Here is a 21,668-nt window from a genome sequence, read left to right as displayed (position 1 = left end):
ATGATGGAAACAAAAGTGAAACATAATTTTACAGTGTGTCTTTGAACTGACATATGCATTTACAAAGAGATTTAAGAAGTAACCTTGAAGAAAAAAGGAACTTATTTGTAACTATAGGAGCACTTATGTTTATAATTGTCCCCTGCTTGCAGAACAAATACTTAGGATTTAAAAAGTAGGTAAATGGGTTCTTTTCTATTTTAAAAAACATCAGTGTGATGAAATTATCACCTTCTAGTTTTCAGCCAGTTCTTTCTGGACTTAGGTTCACATTTCTTGATGAGATTCTAAAACTAGTGTTTTCCAAACAGGTCTTGGATTCAGCATTGCTGGAGGTGTTGGAAATCAACATATTCCTGGGGATAATAGTATCTATGTTACCAAAATAATTGAAGGAGGCGCAGCACATAAAGATGGTAAACTTCAAATTGGAGATAAACTTTTAGCAGTAAGTATGAGAAATCTATTGTTATAAAAATCATTTTGATGTCTTTTTTTCCTGACAGACTCTGAAATTTCTACATGCCAGAAATGTTTAAATGAGTGAATACTAGCCTTGCTTTAGTCAAAATAAAAAATGCTTTTTGGTATTATCTTTATTTGCCTGTTTATTTGCTCTACCAGGTTCCTTCTCTTTCTCTTTTATTCTTTTTTTTTTTCCCTTTTCCTTCTCTTTTTTGTTGAAGCATCAGGGGCTTGGATGCACAGAATTGTTTAATCATAATCCTTAGGTTTATAACAGAGTGTCATCCTTCATTTCTGTGTGACCTTCTTTTTTCCTTTTTTTGACTTTATTTTATTTATAATATAATGAAAACTGTTCAAGGCATTCCCTAACCCATATCAACAATTTGTGTTTCTCATTCCTTTGCTTTCTAAACATTGTTTAATCACATACGTATGCCTAAATATTTTGTTTAGTATTAATTGGTTTGAAAAATTTTTAAAGGCTATTGTGCTGTATACAGTCTTTTAATACTTTTTTACTCAATATTGTTTTACTGAGATTCATCCATGTTGTTGCCTAGAGCTGAAATTTATTCATTTCACCTCTATATAATATTCTATTCTGGGACTGTACCACAATGTATTTATCCAATCTTCATCAATAACTGTCTTAGCCCGTGTTCCCTAGAAAAACAAAACCTGAAGAAAAACTGGTGTGCTATGGTATTGTAGGGAAGTGTACTCTCAGAGAAGCTGGAGTGAGTGGAAATGAAAAGTGAGGCAGAGAATGAGGGAAAGCCAATACAAGGTGTTGTTTCTGAGCTGGCTATAATTTCATAAGAAAATGTGGCTGATGCTTGTCATGTAGGACAGTCTTCCATTCAGGTGATGTGGAACCACTCAACCTTAGATACAGCTGTCCGGGGAAAAGAAAGAATTTATCCGCTGGCCCCTTTTAGTCTCCTGTCTCTTGTTAGTTAAAGTCTACCCCCTGGGGGTTAACTGTCCCAAATTTCCGTGCTGTGTTACCTACTTCCTCTGGGCAAATGCTAGAGAAGCCAGCTCCCTTAGTTCGTGGCCCAGCACTTCCCCTGAACCCAGAAGTGGTGGGAAGAGCTAGAGCCTCAGTGGTCTAGACAGGTCAGACATGGGCTTCTAACATGTTACAGCTCTCACAATGTGGAGCACATCAGCCTTTCCCAAGCCCAGCCCTTACTCCAGAGAGGCTGAAAGAGGTGGTAATTTAGGTAGGAGACAAGGTGAGAGTAGCAGTAGCCAGGACTCGCCACTAAGCAAGCAGCCAAGACCTAGTGGGCAGGTAGGCTCAAGTGCATCTTAAAAGGCACATAAACTAGGTCTGGTAGAGTGATAAGTTGGGTTATTTCCTTTCTTTTTTTTGGTATTGTGAATAATTCTGCTAGGTAGAGCTACTGTGTGTTTGGCTGAACATGGACTAGAGTTTCACCTATTGACTTGAGAATGGAATTTAATGGATTGTGGGGTATCCTATTAGTAACATTATAACAAAAACATATTCTTTTCCAAACTGCTTGTAAAAATTTACACTCTCATCAGCACTATAGAAACGATTCCTTTGTTCTACATGCTGTCCAGCTTGTAGCAAGGACTGCTTGTTGTTGCAGCAAGAAGATAGATGGATTATTTTTGAGTTCATGATGGGGAAGACGAAGGAGCTGACCTTGAACTGCTTTTCTCTATCTTATCCTCTCACAGCTATGACTTGCTTTTTTCCCCAAGCTACAACCAACACCCCATCATCATCACCCACACACACACACAAACACACCCACAGACACATATACCAGTTCAAAACAGCCTTTTTTCTCCACTGGGTTTGTCACTTTTATTTTTTCATCTTTTGAGTACCACGTTTTTCTTTTTGGTTTCTCCAGAATCAATTTTAGTGATAGGCAGCTAGCAATTTATGCTGATTTACTATTTAGTGAGGCTTTTGTTGTTGTAATTCCACTGAAATTATTCAATTCTTAGTTCTCATCTTAATTGACGTATCAGGCATTTGACACACCTTCCTACTTCTTCAGGCACTTTTTCCATTTTGCCTAATGGTCACTCTCTGTCTTGGTATTCCTCTTATCTCTCTTATCTACGGTTTTCACATCTCATTAAATGGGAACTTGATCCTTCTATTTGCCCAAGTCTAAACTTTAGGATCATCCTCTTTATTTCATACTTCACATTGAATCCCTCAGCAAATCTTGTCAGCTCTTTTATCAGTTTTCTAATGCTGCATAAGAAAACACAAAAATTAGTGGCTAAAACAGCAATAATCATTTATTTGCTTACACTTCTGCGATTTGGGTAGGGTTTGGCCAGGACACCCTGTCTCTACTCCACATAATGTCAACTGGAGTGGCTCAACTAGGGCCAGGGATCCATTTCCAAGTTGGCTCACATATGGCGGTCAGTTTGGTATTGGCTATCAGCTGGAAGCTCAAGTGGGGGTGTGTTAGCCAGGTGTTTAATTCTCCAGTGGCCTCTCCACGTGGCTAAGTTGGGTTTCTCACAGTATGGTGGCCGAGTTCCAAGAGAGACATACCAAGAGTGAGCTTTCCAAGAAGGCAAGCTCCAGTATGTGGCATTTATCAGTCCTCTTTTTGTATCACAGTTACTAATGTTCATTGGGTAAAGCTAGTTATATGGCCAAGCAAGATTCAGTGTAGGAAGAGATTTTACAAGGGTGTGAATACCAAGATCCATGGCTCATTGCAGTCCATCAAAGGAGCAGTGTACCACAGCTGTGTATTTCAAAATGCAGGCAGTCTTTACATGGTAGTGTGAGACCATAAAAATGACCATGTAGCTGAAACCCTGCAAAGCAGTATTAATGATCAATGGGGAAAGTTATGGTTGTTCTGTGACCTTTAGAAATTTTTGTCAAAATCAAAAACTCTCCTACTGTCAATTATAAAGGTACAAAACTAGGGAAATGAAAACTGTACTGAAACAAATATTTGTTTAGTACATTGTAATTTAAAATGTTAGAAGCATTTATTGTGTTTTATTTTTGTGCACAAAAAAAATTTACCAAAAAGAGCAATCTAAACCTAAACCTAGCAGAAGGAAGAAAATAATATAGAGCAGAAATTAATGAAGTAGGGAATAGGAAAACCATAGAGAAGATCAACAATAAAACCAAAACTTGGTTCTTCAAAAAGGTCAACAAAATTGACAAACCTTTGGCTATACGGACTAAGAAAAAAAGAAGACTCAAATTTCTAAAAATAGGAATGAAAGAGGAAACATATAGGAATACTTTTATTTATGAACGACTGTATGTCAACACATTAGATAACTTACATGAAATGGACAAATTCCCAGAAAGACGCAGATTGCCACTTCTCTTCAACATTGTACTGAAGAGTCTAGCTAGGGCAATAAGAAAGGAAAAACACATTTAGACTGGGAAGGAAGAAGTAAAACTATATTTGCAGATTGCATCATATTGTATATAGAAAATCCTAAGGAACCTACTAATAGAACTAGTAAACCAGTTTAGCAAGGTTGCAGGATACAACATCACTACCTAAAAATCAATTCCATTTCTATACGATATTTGAATGGCCAACCGATAATTGAAAAAACATCTCAACTTTTGACTATTAACGACAGAAGTATAGATTTAAATATAAGTGATGTACGAATTAAACCATGCAGCATTTTACAGGCTTTTTAAAATAAATTGATAATATTCATTGTTGGCAAAGGTCTGAGTAAATGAACACTCTCATATTCTGAGGTAGTAAATATTAATTTACTAAAGCTATCTATTTACAAGAACAGTTTAAATATATATTAATATTGGAATGGCCTAATAAATTATGATATAACCACACAATAGGTACTGTGCAACAGCTTTTGAAAATGAAGTAATTCTGTGTGTCCCCACATGGAAAGATCTTTAAGATACCTTATACTAAAAATCCAGTTGCTGACCAAAAACTTTAGTATGGTCTCATTTTCTTTAAAGAAAAAACAAACAAAAACTAAAATATACCCATACACATTCCTAAATCCCTGGGAGTGGAAGGAGGTTCAGGCTTGGGGACTGGGAGGAATAGGGGCTTGAATCAAGATTGGCTGTTTCATTAGCATACATAAACAACTTCACTTATCATCATAAACAACTTCCTGATATCATAGACAATAAACATGGGTATTTTCTTCCCATACACCTTTATATTCCTTAAATCACTCTTGCATTTTCCCTATCTTTTGGTGCCTTAAAATAAATCTTTTGGGATTTTGTTTCAGGTGAATAGTGTGTGTTTAGAAGAAGTTACTCATGAGGAAGCAGTAACTGCCTTAAAAAACACATCTGATTTTGTTTATTTGAAAGTGGCAAAACCCACGAGTATGTATATGAATGACAGCTATGCACCACCGGATATCACCAACTGTAAGTCTGTTTGCTTAAATCTATCCTATTTCCTGAGACGTGATGTATTTTAAAGAAAGCCTCCCAATATAAAACTTAAACGTTATACAAATATTTTTAAAGGAACTATTAAGCATTTTAACTTGATAGTTTTAAAAAATCAATTTTAAGGGGCCAGCCTGTGGCATAGTGGTTAAGTGCGCAGCACTCTGCTACTGGCGGCCCGGGTTCGGATCCCGAACGTGCACCGAGGCACCGCTTGTCAGGCCGTGCCGTGGCGGCGTCTCATATAAAGTGGAGGCAGATGGGCACAGATGTTAGCCCAGGGCCAGTCTTCCTCAGCAAAAAGAGGAGTATTGGCATGGATGTTAGCTCAGGGCTGATCTTCCTCACCAAAAAAAAAAAATCAATTTTAAGTCAGAATCATAATAAGAAGGGGGGATCTGTCACCTTTACTATTCTATAGCGGTAATTACTTTTAGTATTTAAGGGATTGATTCTCAAACTTTCATGTAAATAATAATCACCAAAGATATTTGCAAATAATGCAGATTATTGTTTTGTTCTAATAGTTTTGGGATGGAGCACAGAAATTTACTTTAACAAGCAATTAATTCTTTTAACAAGCCAGGGAATTCTGATGCTTCTGGTGCCGCTTGTTCATGGACTGCACTTTGAGAAACACTGCTTTAAAATATTTCTAAAACTTAGGCTTTTCTATACTCTCAACTATGTGAGCACAAATAGCTGTACTTTAAGCTCCTAGTATATTGCCTAGGCTATATTTGTGTGTAATACAATTGTGTTGCCTACAATTGAGTTATTAGGGAAGTACTTATGTGATTTTAAGTTTCTTATTTGATTTTCAGTTTTTTAATATACAAGCTGAGGTGAGATTTAAATATATTTTTAATGTATTTGTGATGGTTGAAAAATGAAAGTTTATTTGTTTAGTTCGTTGAGGTGATATTAGAAGCACCCATGTGTAGTAAAGATCTTAAATGTACTCTTTGTAATCTACTTTTCCAAGTTTTCCTTTTTTAAATTGTAGAATTTTAGAGATATTTGTGATTTTGTAAGTGGCAGTGTTTCCAGTTTTAAAACTGTAAAAGTTCATTACCATCACTAATCATTATAAGTTAAATACAAATTATATTTTGAAATGTATGTACTGTTCTCCAGTGATAGATCTTTCTTATATGTTCATTGATTCATTAATTACTCAAGTATAACTGAATTTTTTTCCTTAATAGTATTCAGTCTCTTTAATGGACAGGGATCATGTCTTTTACTTCATTTGTGTCAGAAAATAACTTTGCTTTACTTTTTAAAATTCTTAACATTTAGTTGGTCTTGCATACAAACTATATACGTAAGGGCTTTATGTATTTTCATTTGTGATTAGAGATGCAAATTCAATAATAGTATTTTATTATTTTATTTAATAAAAATATTTAACAATATCTTGTTCACCAATTTAAGTATCAGTTTTATTTATTTATTATGCTGCCTTATCTGTTGAAGGCCACTATGTGCACATTTATGACAGTTGTTCCACGAATTGAGAATTGGTATCCTGATTATGGCCAAATACATAAATAGCCAGGCAGCTTATTACAAATATGTTGAATTGAAAAAAAGTTATTGTCGAATTATCTGTTTTTATATACAATAATATGACATTTAAAAAATAGAAGAGCTAGTCTTAAGGAGTAGTAATTAAATAAGGATTAGTTGTTTTCCCTATAAGGATAGGTAGGATTTTTTTTCCCTTTTTTTTTTTCATCTGTTACTGTACTAATAGAACATTGTGAAAAAGTTGAAGTATAACATTCTATTTCCATTCCCCCTCTTGTTAAGCAACTAAAATTATGAATTTTGTTGTATACTTCTAGTCTATGTTCATACTATATATGCAGTTCATAAATAATTTGTGTTTTTAAAAAAGCTTTTGTGTTTAAAACTTTTTACAAAAATGATTTTTACATATCAACTCTCCTGAAGCCCTTGCTATCAGACTATTCAACTTACTGCCTATCCCTTATATTGTTAGTCATCTGGTGTCCTCCTCAGCAGTCTGGCTTTAGTCGCTGAAGATCTTAGGGTCAGACCCATTGTCCTTCTTGCTACTACTATGCATGTTGTCATTCTTAGTGATGTCCAACCAAAATCCACACTGATGATTCATTTAACAACCGGCTTGTTTCTTGATTTCTTCCTTTCTAACTATCCTGCCTCTGCTCCAGCTCGGATACTTGCTTCCAAGATAACAATTTAGATCTTATCATTATCAGTACCTTTACCACCTCTAAAATCTTGATTTAAGTCGTCCCATTCTCTGACTACATCCCTCAGTTCATTTACCCTTATTCTAACAGTTCATCCTCATTTTGACCTTCAGTCATTTAACACTATCACTTGGTTGCCCCCTTGTGTCTCCACTTGTCTACTTTTTTTTAGCTTAGCTTCCATGATTTGTTGTGATATTCACTTCCTTGCACATATCTTCTACTCCTTTGCCCCCTCCTCCTTCATTCAACCTGCTGTCTTCCTCCATTCCTCTCCCCTAAAAAGCAGAACATGACTGGAGAAAAGCACAAAATTGTAGTTTGAGTTGTGACCATAGATCTCAAATGGGGCCATACTCTTGTGGTTGTAATCAAAATATGTATAATAACCAAAATATGGTACCTGGGAATAAAAGTAGGTTTATTACTGAAGAATAAAACAGTTGATTGGATCTGACAGAGAACATAGTTTCTCTGCTGATGTATTTTTGCATTATATATATCTTCTCTCTCTCTCTTTTTTTTTTTCCTGAGGAAGATTAGCCCTGGGCTAACGTGTTGCCAATCCTCTTTTTTTTGCTGAGGAAGATCGGCCCTGGGCTGACATCCGTGCCTATCTTCCTTTACTTTATATGTGGGATGCCTGCTACAGCATGGCCTGATAAGCAGTGCGTAGGTCCACGCCTGGGATCCAAACCTGTGAACCCTGGGCCACCAAAGTGGAGCGCGTGGACTTAACCATTATGCCACCAGGCCGGCCCCCTGTATCTTCTTATTTTTAAGTTATATTCTCTTCAGTTAGAAGGCTGAACTTCTGATTTGGCCACTAATCTCTTCCCACTTTTACTTCAAGCTCTTCCACTTACTTTTCTCCCAAACCTTGGAGGGCTTGGGTCGTTAATCTTGATATCTAAGGAGAATAAATTAAGCTGCCTTATTTTGTAGTTCTCTGGGAAATCTTTTATTTTATATAGGATTTTGGGTATAGGAAATAGCGTTGTTTTATCTGATTCTTCTTTGGGGCTGTCATTTCTTTGATAGGAACGTTAATTTTTAGTCCCTCCTGTGTGAAATACTGTGCCTTAACATGTGAGAATGACTCCTCCAGCGAGGATCCATTTAATAACGGCACAGTCTGAGTATGGCAGGGAAAAGATACATTTTGTGGCTTGGGCAGTTGACTGAATTTCTTGTCCAGTTGCTTTGTTCCATCCAGACTTGATAATGCACCACAGAGATTTGAGTCAAAAATCAGTAAACACTGGACTTTAAAAAGGCCAGTGATTGCAAAGATTCACGAGTGTCTGTTGCTTTAGGGCAACATGCCAGTTCCCTTGAAAATCACAGATTCTCTTGCATATCAGCCAGGAAAGCCTTTGGACTTTCAAAGTCAAGAGCCATTGGTAGAAAGTCCTTTGGCTCAAATGCAAAAGAGCATTTTATATATGAACTGAACAAGAAACAACTGCTGTTGGACGCTGCAAACCTATAACATCAAAGATACACTAGACTTCCAAGCCCTATACTATCAATAGACATTGTAGACTTTTTCCTTTTTCTATGATTTCAGAGAGGTAGAGATGTATAGATGCTACCTCCTTTTGATAGAGTATACATTTTTTTCTCCAGTACGCCATAGTTCCAGTCATTGCCTATTATCTTTCACTCAGGGCAACTTCACTCCTGTATGTTAACCTGTCTGGCCACTATAGTAATTTGAACTAAGGTTCCTTGCATTTTTGTTCTCCCAATGTGTATTATAACGCTTTGTGCATAGAAGACACTCGGTAATATAATGAAAGAAGAGATTGATGGTTAAATAATAAGTATTACAGATAAATTTTGAATTGTTTTGTAACTATCATACTTAAAGCCCCAGAAAGTTTAATATTGCTTTCTATGTGTTTCAGTAATGAAGCAAATAATTCAGATGTGTTGTGTTTTTGGAAGCTGCAACTGAGATGTGTTTCTTACCTGGGTCAGGAATAGCTTTATAGTTTTCTGTTTTTAGCTCTTGTTAGAATTACAACCTATCAATGACATTTATTATTGAAATGAACCAGTAGATAGTTTTTGCTTATTTTTTATTTTTGCTTCTTACCAGCTTTCTATTCTTATGGTGCATTAAAAAGAATAATTATAAATTGGGATAACAAATCTGAGCTAGTGTCAGGGCATAGACTTTTTTTTTTTTTAATAGACTTGATATTTTACAGCAATTTTAGGTTCACAGCAAAATTCAGCAGAAAGTACAGAAATTTCCCATGTACTACTTCCCCCCACATATGCATAGCCTTCCCTGTTATCAACATCCCCCACCAGAGTGGTATATTTGTTACAATTTATGAACCTACATTGCCACATCATTGCCCAAAGCCCATAGTTTACATTAGGGTTCACTCTTGGTGGTGTGCATTCTGTGGGTTTGGACAAATGTATAATGACATGTATTCACCATTATAGTATCATACAGAGTAGTTTCACTGCCTTAAAAATCCTGTGCTCTGCCTGCTCATCCGACTAACCCCCCGGCAGCCACTCATCTTTTTACTGTTCCCGTAGTTTTGCTTTTTCCAGAATGTCATGTAGTTGGAATCATCCTTTTGAGGTTGGCTTCTTTCACATAGTAAATACGTCTAAGGTTCTGCCATATCTTTTCATGGCTTGATAGCTCCTTTCTTTTTAGTGCTGAATATCCCTTTCTCTGGATGTACCACAGTTTATTTATCCATTCACCTATGGAAGAATATCTTGGTTTCTTCTAAATTTTGGCAATTATAAATAAAGCTGCGATAAACACCTGTGAGCAGGTTTTTGTGTGGACGTAAGCTTTCAGCGCCTTTGGGTACATATCAAGGAGCACGATTGATGGATTGTGTGGTAAGAATATATTTAGTTTTATAAGAAACAGCCAAACTGTCTTCCAAAGTGGCTGTACCATTTTGCATTCCCACCAGCAATGAATGAGAGTTCCTGTTGCTCCACGTCTTCACCGGCATTTGGTGTTGTCAGTGTTCTGGATTTGGGCCATTCTGATAGATGTACAGCAGTATCTTGTTGTTTTAATTAGCATTTCCCTGATGACATATGATGTGGAGCATCTTTTCATATGCTTATTTGCTCTCTTCTGTCTTCTTTGGTGAGGTGTCTGTTAAGGGTCTTTGGTGCATTTTTAAATTGGGTTGTTTGTTGTCTTGTTGAGTTTGAGTTCTTTGTATATTTTAGCTAACAGTCCTTTATCAGAGATGTCTTTTGCAAATATATTCTCCCAGTCTGTGGCTTGTCTTTTCATTCTCTAGACAGTGTCTTTTGCAGAGCAGAAACATTTCATTTTAATGAAGTCTCTAGCCTGTCAATTCTTTCTTTCATAGATCGTGCCTTTGGTATTCTACCTAAAAAGTCATTGCCAAACCCAAGATCATCTAGATTTTCTCCAGTGTTATCGTCTAGGAATTTTATAGTTTTGCATTTTACATGTAAGTCTGTGATCCAGTTAGAGTTAATTTTTGTAAGGTTTATGTCTGGATTTGTTTTTTTTGTTTGTTTGCATGTGTATGTCCAGTTGTTTGCATGTGTATGTCCAGTTGTTACAACACCATTTGTTGAAAAGACTGTCTTTGCTCCATTGTATTGCCTTTGTTCCTTTGTCAAAGATCAGTTGACTGTGTTTATATGGATGTATTTCTGGACTCGACTAGTTCCATTGATCTGTTTTTCTATTCTTTTGTCAATACCACACTGTCTTGATTACTGTAGCTTTTTAGGAAGTCTTGAACTCAGGTAGTGTCAGTCCTCCAACTTTGTTCTTTTCCTTCAATATTGTGTTGGTTATTCTGGGTCTTTTGCCTCTCCGTATACACTTTAGAATCAGTTTGACAGAATCCACAAAATACCTTGCTGGTATTTTGGGGTTGAATTGAATCTGTAGATCAAGTTGGGAAGAACTCATATCTTGACAATATTGAGTCTTCCTATCCATGAACGTGGACTGTCTCTCAGTTACTTACTTCTTTGATATCTTTCATCAGAATTTTATAGTTTTCCTCACACAGATCTTCTTATATATTTTTTTGGATTTATACCTAAGTATATCATTTTTGGGTGTGCAAATGTAAATGGTATCGTGTTTTTAATTTCAAATTCCACTTGTTCATTGCTGGTATATATGAAAGCAACTGATCTTTTTAATGACTTGCAGTTTACTTTTTTTATTACACTAACATTGGTTTATAACATTATATAAGTTTGATGTGTACATTATAATTTGACTTCTGTATACACCACAGCGTGCTCACCACCAAAATCTAGTTTCCATATCACCATACACTTGACCCCTTTTACCCAATTTGCCCTCCCCCTACCCCCCTTCTCCTCTGGTAACCACCAAACTGTTCTCTGTATCTGTGTTTTTGTTCTGTTTTGTTTTATTTTATTTTGCTTAGCATAATACCCTCAAGGTCCATCCATGTTGTTGCAAATGACAATATTTCATCTTTTTTATGGCTGAATAGTATTCCATTGTATATATATATACTACATCCTCTTTATACATTCATTCATCGATGGGCATTAGGTTGTTTTCATGTCTTGGCTACTGTAAATAATGCTGCAGTGAACATAGGGATGCGTGGATCTTTTCAAATTAGTGTTTTCTTATTCTTCCGATAAATACCCAGAAGTGGAATAGCTAGATCATATGGTAGTTTTATTCTTTATTTTTTCAGGAATCTCCCTACTGTTTTCCATAGTGGCTGCACCAATTTACAGTCCCACCAACAATGTACAAGGGTTCCCTTTTCTCTACATCCTCTCCAACACTTACTTCTTGTCTTTTTAATAATAAGCATTTTAATGGGTGTGAAGTGATATCTCATTGTGGTTTTTATTTGCATTTCTCTGATAATTAGTGATATTAGTCATCTTTTCATGTGCCTGTTGGCCATCTGCATGTCTTCTTTGGGAAAATGTCTGTTCAGATCCTCTGTCCATTTTTAATCCGATTGTTTTTGTTGTTGGGTTGTATGAGTTCTTAATATGTTTTGAATATTAACCCCTTATCAGACATATGATTTGCAAGTATCTTCTCCCATTCAGTAGGTTGTCTTTTCATCTTGTTGATGGTTTCCTTTGCTGTGCAGAAGCTTTTTAGTTTGATGTACTCCCTTTTGTTCATTTTTGCTTTTGTTTCCCTTGCCTGAGGAGATGTATCCAAAAGGATATTGCTGAGACCAATGTCAAAGAGCATACTGCCTATGTTTTCTTTTAGGAGTTTTATGGCTTTAGGTCTTACATTCAAGTTTTTAATCTACTTTCAATTAATTTTTGTGTATGATGTTAGAGAGTAGTTTAGTTTCATTCTTTTGCATGTAGCTTTCCAGTTTTCCCAACACCATTTGTTGAAGAGACTTTCCTTTCTTGTTTCCTTTCTTGGCTCCTTTGTCGTAAATTAGTTGTCCATATATGTGTGGGCTTATTTCTGGGCTCTCAATTTTGTTCCATTGACCTGTATGTCTGTTTTTCTGCCAGTACCATGCTGTTTTGATTACTAAGGCTTTGTAGTATAATTTGAAATCAGGGTGTGATTCCTCCAGCTTTGTTCCTTTTTCTGAGGATTGCTTTGGCTATTCGGGGTCTTTTGTGGTTCCTTACAAATTTTAGAATTTTTTGTTCTATTTCTGTGAAAAGTATCATTAGGATTTTGATAGAGATTGCATTGAATCTGTAGATTGCTTTAGGTAATATGGACATTTTGGCAGTGTTAATTCTTCCAATCCGAGGATGGAATATCTTTCCATTTCTTTCTGTCTTCTTCATTTTCTTTCAACAGTATCTTATAATTTTCAGTGTATAGGTTTTTCACTTCCTTGGTTAAATTTATTTCTAGGTATTTTATTCTTTGTTGGGATTGTAAATGGGGTTGTTTTCTTAATTTCTCTTTCTGTTGGTTCATTGTTACTGTATGGAAATGCAACAGATTTTTGGTGATTGACTTTTATATATTAACTTTGTATCCTGCAACCTTGCTATGATTGCTTGTTAGATCCAGGTTTTTTTTTGTCAATTCTTTCAGGTTTTCTACATAGATGATCTAACATCTGCAAATAAAGACAGTTTTATTTCTTCTTTCTTCATCTATATACCTTTTATTTTCTTTTCTTGTCTTATTGCATTAGTTAGGACATCCTTCACTTGTTCCTAATCTTAGTGATAAAGCTTCAAGCTTATCACCATCAAGTATGATATTAGCTGTAGGATTTTTGCAGATATTCTTTATCAAGTTGATGACGCTCCCCTCTATTCCTAGTTTACTGAAAGTTTTTATCATAAATTGCTACTGGATTTTGTCAAATACTTTTTCTATATCTATTGATATCATCATGTGACTTTTCTTATTTGGCCTGTTGATGTGATGGATCATATTAATAGATTTTTGAATATTGAACCAGCCTTGCATACCTGGGATAAATCCTAGATGCTTGTAGTGTATAGTTCATTTTATACATTGTTGGACTTGACTTGCTGATATTCTTTTGAGGATTTTTCCATCTATGTTCATGATAAATATTGTTTCATGAGTTTTTTTTCCCTTGTAATTTCTTTGTCTGGTTTCATTATTAGGGTAATGCTGGCTTCATAGAATGAGTTAGGAAGTATTCCCTTGGCTTCTGTCTGCTTGAAGAGATTATAGAGAATTGATATAATTTCTTTCTTAAACGTTTGGTAGAACTCACTAGTGAACCCATCTGGGCATGGTGCTTTCTGTTTTGGAGGGTTATCAATTCAATTGTTTTTTCTTTTTTCTGGTCAGGAAGATTAGCCCTGAGCTAACATCTGTTGCTAATCCTCCTCTTTTTGCTGAGGATTGGCCCTGGGCTAACATCTGCAACCATCTTCCTCTACTTTATATGTGGGACACCTGTCACAGCATGGCTTGATGAGCTGTGCATAGGTCCACACCCAGGATCCAAACCCGTGAACTCTGGGCCGCTGAAGTGGAGCACGCAAACTTAACCACTACACCACCAGGCCAGCCCCTTGATTCAATTTTTTAGATAGATATAAGCCTATCTGGATTGTCTCTTTCTTTTGCATCAGTTTTGGCTGATTGTATCTTTCAAGAAATTGGTCCATTTCATCTAGGTTATCAAATTTGTGGGTTAGAGTGGTTCATAATATTTTGTTATTATCCTTTAATGTCCATGAGATCTGTAATGATATCCTCTCTTTCATTTCTAATATTAATAATTTCTGTTTTCTCTCTTTTTCTTAGCCTGGCTAGAGGTTTATTGATTTTATTGATCTTTCAAAGAACTAGCTTTGGTTTTGTTGATTTTCTCTATTTCCTGTTTTCAGTTTTGTTGATTTCTGCTCTAATTTTTTATTATTTCTTTCTTTCTGCTTACTTTGAATGTAATTTGCTCTTCTTTTTCTGGTTTCATAAAGTAGAGACTAAGATGATTCATGTTAGATCTTTCTTCTTTTCTGATATATGCATTCAATACTATAAATTTCCCACTAAGCACTGCTTCCACTGCATCTGTTTTCATTTAATTTAAAACATTTTTAAATGTTCTCTAGAGATTTCTTTTTTGACCCATATGTTATTTAGGATTGTGATATTTAATCCCAAATATTTTGGAATTTTTCAGCTATTAGTTTTTTATTGATTTCTAGTTTAATTCCATTGTGGTCTGAGAGCAGCCATTGAATGATTTCTGTTCTTTTAAATCTGTTAAGGTGTGTTTCATGGCCCAGGATGTGGTCTGTCTTGGTGAATGTTCTATGTGAGCTTAAGAAGAAGGTGTGTTCTGCTGTTGTTGATGAAGTAATCTGTAGGTGTCCGCTATATCCAGTTGATTAATGATGTTGTTGAGTTCAATTATGTCCTTACTGATTTTCTGTCTGCTACACCTGTCCATTTATGATAAAGGAGTGTGGATTCATCTATGTCTCATTGCAGTTCTGTCAGTTTTGGCCTCACGTAGGTTGACGCTCTGTTGTTAGGTGCATACATGTTACGGATTGTTCTGTCTTCTTGGAGAATTGACCCCTATCATTATGTAATACCTTTCTTTATCCCTGAGCACTTTCTATACTTTGAAATCTTCTGTGTTTGAAATTAATATAACTACTTCTGCTTGCTTTTGATTGGTGTTAGCATGGTATGTCTTTCTCCATTCCTTTACTTTTTTTATGGGTGAGGAAGATTAGTCCTGAGCTAACATCTGTGCCCATCTTCCTCTATTTTGTATATGGGATGCCGCCACAGCATGGCTTGATGAGCAGTGCATAGGTCCATGCCTGGTATCCGAACCTGCGAACCCTGGGCTGCCGAAGCAGAGTGCACGAGCTTAGCTACTAACCCCCCATTTACTTTTAATCTGTATGTGCCTTTATGTTTAAAGTGGGTTTCTTGTAGACAATATATAGCTGGGTCTTGTTTTTTTGTTTTTGTGAGGAAGATCAGCCCTGAGCTAACATCTGTGCCCATCTTCCTTTACTTTATATGGGACGCCACCACAGCATGGTGCGCGCCCAGGATCCAAACCGGTGAACCACGGGCCGCCAAAGTGGAGCATGCGCACTTAACCACTGCGCCACTGGGCCGGCCTCAGGTCTTGTGTTTTTGAACTACTCTGACAATCTCTGTCTTCTATTGGTACATGTAGACCATTGATGTTCAAAATGATTATTGATACACTTGGATTAATATCTATTACTTTGATATTGTTTTCTATTTGTTGCCTTTGTTCTTTGTTCCTATAGCTGTCATCCACTCTTTTTCTGCCTTTTATGGTTTTAATTAAGCATTTTATATGATTCCATTTTCTCTCCTTTCTTAACATAGTTATTTTCTCTTTTTACTTTTTTTTGTGGTTGCCCTGGAGTTTGCAGTATACATGTACAACTAAAGTCCACTTTCAAATACCAGTATACAGCTTCACAGGTAGTTGCAAGTACCTTATAATAACAAAATAATCCTAATTCCTCCCTCTCATCCCTTGGATCATTGCTGATGTTCATTTCACTTATACACAGCATATATATATATATATATGCTTATATGCAATGTATATATGCATCCATAGTCAAATACAGTATTGCTATTATTTTGAACAAAGTGTTATCTCTTAGATCAATAAGAAAAATAAATTTTTATTTTACCTTCACTTATTTCTTATTCAGTGCTCTTCCTTTCTTTATGTATAACTCAGTTTCTGACCTATTAACTTTCCTTCTCTCTAAAGAATTTATTATAACATTTCAAAAGGCAGGTCTACTGGCAACAAATTCCCTCAATTTTTTGTTTATATAAGAAAGCGTTTATTTCTTCTTCGCTTTTGAAGGATAATTTTACAGGGTACAGGGTGGGTTTGTACTCTTAACACTAAATATTTCACTCCACTGTCTTGCTGGAATGGTTTCTGAGGAGAAGTTAGATATAATTCTTATCTTTGCACCTCTGTCAGTAAGGTGGGTTTTTTCCTGTGGCTTCTTTCAGGAATTTTTTTCCCCTTTTAAAAAATTTTTTATAGTTTGAAAAGGATATGCCTAGGTATAATTTTCTTGGCTTTTATCCTGTTTGGTATTCTCTGAGCTTCCTAGATCTACGGTTTGGTGTTCTGACATTAATTTGGGGAAATTTTCAGTCATTATTCTTTTTTTTTTTGTGAGGAAGATCAGCCCTGACCTAACATCCATGCTAATCCTCCTCTTTTTGCTGAGGAAGACTGGCTCTGAGCTAACATCTATTGCTAATCCTCCTCCTTTTTTTTTTTTTTTTTGCTTTTTTTACCCAAAGCCCCAGTGAATAGTTGTATGTCATAGTTGCACATCCTTCTAGTTGCTGGATGTGGGACGCGGCCTCAGCATGGCCGGAGAAGCAGTGCGTCGGTGTGCGCCCGGGACCTGGACCTGGGCCGCCAGCGGCGGAGTGCGCACACCTAACTGCCAGGCCACAGGGCCGGCCCAGTCATTATTCTTTCAAATATTCTTTTTCCTTTCTCTTCTTCTTCTCCTTTTAGTATTCTCATTATGTGTATGTTATACCTTTTGTAGTTGTCCCACAGTTCATCCCACAGTTCTTGGATATTGTGTTGTGGGGTTTGGTTGTTTTTTTTGTTTTTTTTTTTTTTTTTTTCCAGTCTTTTTTTCTTTTCAGTTTTAGAGGTTGCTATTAAAATATCCTCAAGCTCAGAGATTCTTTCCTCAACCATGTCCAGATTACTCATAAGCCCATCAAAGGCATTCTTCATTTCTGTTATGATGTTTTTGATCTCTAGTATTTCTTTTTGTTTCTTTCTTAGAATTTCCATCTCTCTGCTTTCATTGCCCATCTGTTCTTACATAATGTCTACTTTATCCATTAGGGCTATTAGCATATCAGTCGTTATTGTTCTAAATTCCTAATCTGCTAAGTCCAACTTCACTGCTATATCTGAGTCTGGTTCTGATGCTTGCTTTGTTTCTTCAAGCTGTGTTTTTACCTTTTAGTATGTCTTGTAATTTTTTCTTGATAGCCAGGCGTGATATACTGGGTAAAAGAAACTGCTGTAAATAGGCCTTTAGTAATGTGGTGATACGGTGTTGGGGAGGGAGTGTTCTGTGGTTCTATGATTAGGTTTCAGTCTTTTAGTGAGCTTATGCCTCTGCCATGTGAAATTCACAGTGCTTCTCAGTATTCCCCCCACTCCTCCCTTAGGTGGGATAGGGTAGCTGGAGTGGGCTTGGTTATTTCCCTTCCCCCAGGTCAGTTGGTCTCTGATAAAACCCTCGCAGGTTAGGCTGTGGTTAAATAGTTTCTCCTGAAGGCAGGCTCTGTTAAGAACAGAATGCTCTTGTGTATTTCAAAATGGTTCCTTTTCCCTTCCTCCTGCTAGAGACACAAGGGGATTTTTCTCCAGTGTTTACTCTGAGAATCTGGTAGAGATCCCAGGAGGTAAAACTCACAGAAGTGTGGGGTCCCTTGATGACTGTGCCCCCTTGGAGTTTTTGACCCTCAGAGTTGTCCACACGAGCCTCCAGCAATTTGTGAATTACAGTTCAGGTTTCTCTACCTCGGCACTAGTTCCTGCAATGGTTTCTGCTCTGGGAAGTTGTGATTCTCTGTACTCACCTGTCAGTCTCTCCAATTTGGGAGGCAGCAGTTTGCTTTGACCTCCCTTATCTTAAGGATCTAAGAAGAGTTATTGATGTTTCAGTTTGTTCAGCTTTTTAGTTGTTGTTAGGACAGAGTGATGACTTCCAGACTTCTTATGTGCCAAACTGGAAACCAGAAGTCCCTCAATTTACTTTAAAACTTTGTCAAGCATAGTCTTTTTGCATCTGTTTTTAAGCTTTTGATTTTCATTATTCACAATCAAATTTTGAGTATATATACTTTTTAAAAATAGTAATCTGCAAAATAAAGTTCTCAGAAAAATAAATTATTGTACTTCAGATTTATCTATTTTAGTCAGTTCTGTGACATTTCCTGGATTTCATTGTACAAATCAGTTAATGTAAAACTTCTTTTTAGTTCTGTTTTATCAAAAGAAACAGAATAGAATAAGTTCGCTTTACTATTCTGAGTATAGAAACTGGTTTTTACCTGGAAACTTGAGCTTGTCTAATTTTTTACCTGATAGATAAATCTTCTGTACCTAATTCTGTTATATAAATAAGTGAATATGAATTATGCATTAACCAACCTTGAAATTGGTAATTCACAAATGTGGTACTGAATGGCTTGTTTCATTTTTCAAGTGTTTTTCACTTTCTTTATTTTGAAGCTTCTCAGCCTATTGATAACCATGTTAGCCCATCTTCCTACTTGGGCCAGACACCAGCATCACCAGCTAGATACTCACCTGTTTCGAAAGCAGTGCTTGGTGATGATGAAATTACAAGGTAAGGAACTGAATATTCTTCATCCTTCTTATGTAAAGCCAACTATTAGATATGAGTTATAATTAGCCAAGTAAGATAGCCAAAATTTTCAGGACTAAAAAATTTTATTGAGAGATGATGAACTTAAACCTTAATTTTTTTCATAGAGATTCATTGAAGAGCCTGAAAGGTAAACATATTTTATATTCCAAATAAATCACTCCTCTTTTTTTAAATATTGCTGTTTTTTTAAGGATTGGTAAATTGTCATTAGAAATTAGATTAGGTAAAACTAAGTTACGAATATATTTATGCAGGCCCTGGCCCCACGGTGTGGTGGTAAAGTTTGGCACATTCTGCTTCGGCAGCACAAGTTCACGGGTTCGGATCCCGGGCACAGACCTACGCCACTCGTCAGCCACACTGTGGTGGTGACCCACATGTACAGTAGAAGAAGATTGGCACAGGTGTTAGCTCAGGCTAATCTTCCTCAAAAAAAAAAAAAAGGAATATATTTATGCATATTTAAACCTAACTTTTCTAATATATATCAAAATATTATGGCAATTATTTGATTCATGTTCAGAAGTCAAGTGGTAATTTGTTTGATATATATCCTTCATATCCTGACACTTAAAATTTACTTTCATCTAACATTACTAACTGCACTCAAGTTTGCAGATTAACTGTCTTTTTTTCCCCTAAGAACTGTTAACTAGGTGGGGAAAAATAAGTGAAAAAGTATTTTAGATCTTTTTCACATTATTCATTATAGTTATAACACATTGTATTTGTACAGTTTGCTTTATAATTTGTACAAGTATTTGATATTAATTATAGCATTTAATATTAAATGTATGCCAATTAATGTTTTTATATTTTTATTAATTATATTATTGTTAGCATTGTTATTTTTGAACCATCATGATTTTAATTGTTCTTTGTCAGACTCCTGAATTTTGGCAGTGATCTCTTTAAGGTCAGATAGGAATCCTCCTCTTTGTCCTCCTCTTCAGGTATTAGCAGTGTTGAGAACTTAATTTCATAGGGGCTCAGTAATTGTATTTGAAATGAAAATTTGCAGAAAGAATAGTGTTTGTGATACGAATTTTCGAGGCTGTCTTTAAGCTGTGCTCCTGTACTGATCTATTATGGCCATTTTGTGGTGGTTATTGTTATTTTCTAATAGTACCTATTTATAGAAGTAAAGAGGAAAAATAAATGGCTTATCTAATCTTTAATCTCTGCATATTTTTCAAACTAAAAAATATGTTATATTAGCATCTTGATTGTTGGTCCCTATCTTTTTTCACTATATCTCTTGTCTAGAATATTGTATTGGACTTGTTAGTTTTACGTAACAGGTCTACCTGTTTTCTTTACTTTTCTGTGAAATCAGGTGGGTGATTACTGGATATGTCTTTCTAAAACAGTTTGTGTTTTGTCACTCCCTCCCCCCTTCCTTTTTTTTTTTTTTTTTTTTCGGTGAGGAAGATTGGCCCTGAGCTAACATCCGTTGCCAGTCTTCCTCTTTTTGTATGTGAGCCGCCACCACAGCATGGCCACTGACAGATGAGTGGTGTAGGTCCGCACCCAGGAATTGAACCCCGGGCCGCCAGAGCAGAGCATGCTAAACTTAACCACTAGGCATCCGGGGCTAGTCCTTATCACTCCCTTTTGATAAATGTACTACTTTGCCCAGATAATGGAGTATAAAAATCTTTACTCTCCACAATTTGACCCTAAGCAATCATTCAGAGATTATCTCACATTACCAATAAAAAAAAAAAAAAGAAGTCCTGACATACAAACAGTTGATGATTCTAAAGTTCATTTTTTTAACAGCTTTATTGAGATATGATTCATGTAGCATATAGTTCACCTATTTAAAGTGTACAACTTAATGATTTTTGGTATATTACATTATTAATTTTTTAAATTATGGTAAAATATATATAACATAAAATTTGCTATTTTATCCATTTTCAAATGTTTTAATTCAGTGGCTTCAGTTCATTTACAATGTTGTGCAGCCATCACCACTATCTATTTCCAAAACCTTTTCATGACCTCAGACAAATTCTGTAACCATTAAGCAATAACTACCTATTTCCCTGTCCTCCTAGCCTCTGGTAACCTCTAATCTACTTTCTGTCTCTATGAATTTGCCTATTCTAGATTGTTCATGTTAAGTGAAGTCTTACAATATTTATCCTTTTGTATCTGGATTTTTTCACTTAGCACAATGTTTTCAAAATTATTTCACATTGTAGCATGTATCAGAGCTTTGTTCCTTTTTATGGCTGAATAATATTTCATTATGTGTATATACCACATTTTGTTTATCCATCCATCTGTTGGTGCCTGCTTGGGTTGTTCCCGTCTTTTGGGTATTGTGACTAATGCTGTGATAAACATTGGCATGCAAGTATCTACTTATGTCCCTGCTTGCTTTTTTTTTTAATTTTTTGTTTATTGCAGTAACATTGGTTTATAACATTGTATAAATTTCAGGTGTACATCATTATACTTCTATTTCTGCATAGATTACATCAATATGTCCCTGCTTTCAATTCCTTTGATATATACCTAGGAGTGGAATTGCTGGGTCATATGGTGATTCTGTGTTTAGGTTTATGAGGGACCAC

The 21,668-nt window shown here is 35.8% G+C and overlaps 1 protein-coding gene across 10 annotated transcripts in view; it reads left to right on the top strand.

Annotated features, from left to right (window-relative positions):
* Positions 1-21,668, top strand: part of DLG1 (discs large MAGUK scaffold protein 1) — a 289,399-nt gene that overhangs the window by 188,238 nt on the left and 79,493 nt on the right. For all 10 annotated transcript variants that reach the window (XM_058556076.1, XM_058556073.1, XM_058556078.1 and 7 more), the window contains 3 exons: positions 312-448; positions 4,741-4,885; positions 18,924-19,041. In XM_058556076.1, coding sequence (XP_058412059.1) covers positions 312-448; positions 4,741-4,885; positions 18,924-19,041 — 400 coding nt within the window. The remainder of the gene's footprint in view (positions 1-311; positions 449-4,740; positions 4,886-18,923; positions 19,042-21,668) is intronic.

The sequence above is a fragment of the Diceros bicornis genome, chromosome 15, assembly GCF_020826845.1.
Source record: "Diceros bicornis minor isolate mBicDic1 chromosome 15, mDicBic1.mat.cur, whole genome shotgun sequence".
Lineage (NCBI taxonomy): Eukaryota > Metazoa > Chordata > Mammalia > Perissodactyla > Rhinocerotidae > Diceros > Diceros bicornis.
Note: the sequence above shows the minus strand (reverse complement) of the source record. Positions and strands in the feature narration are given on the sequence as shown.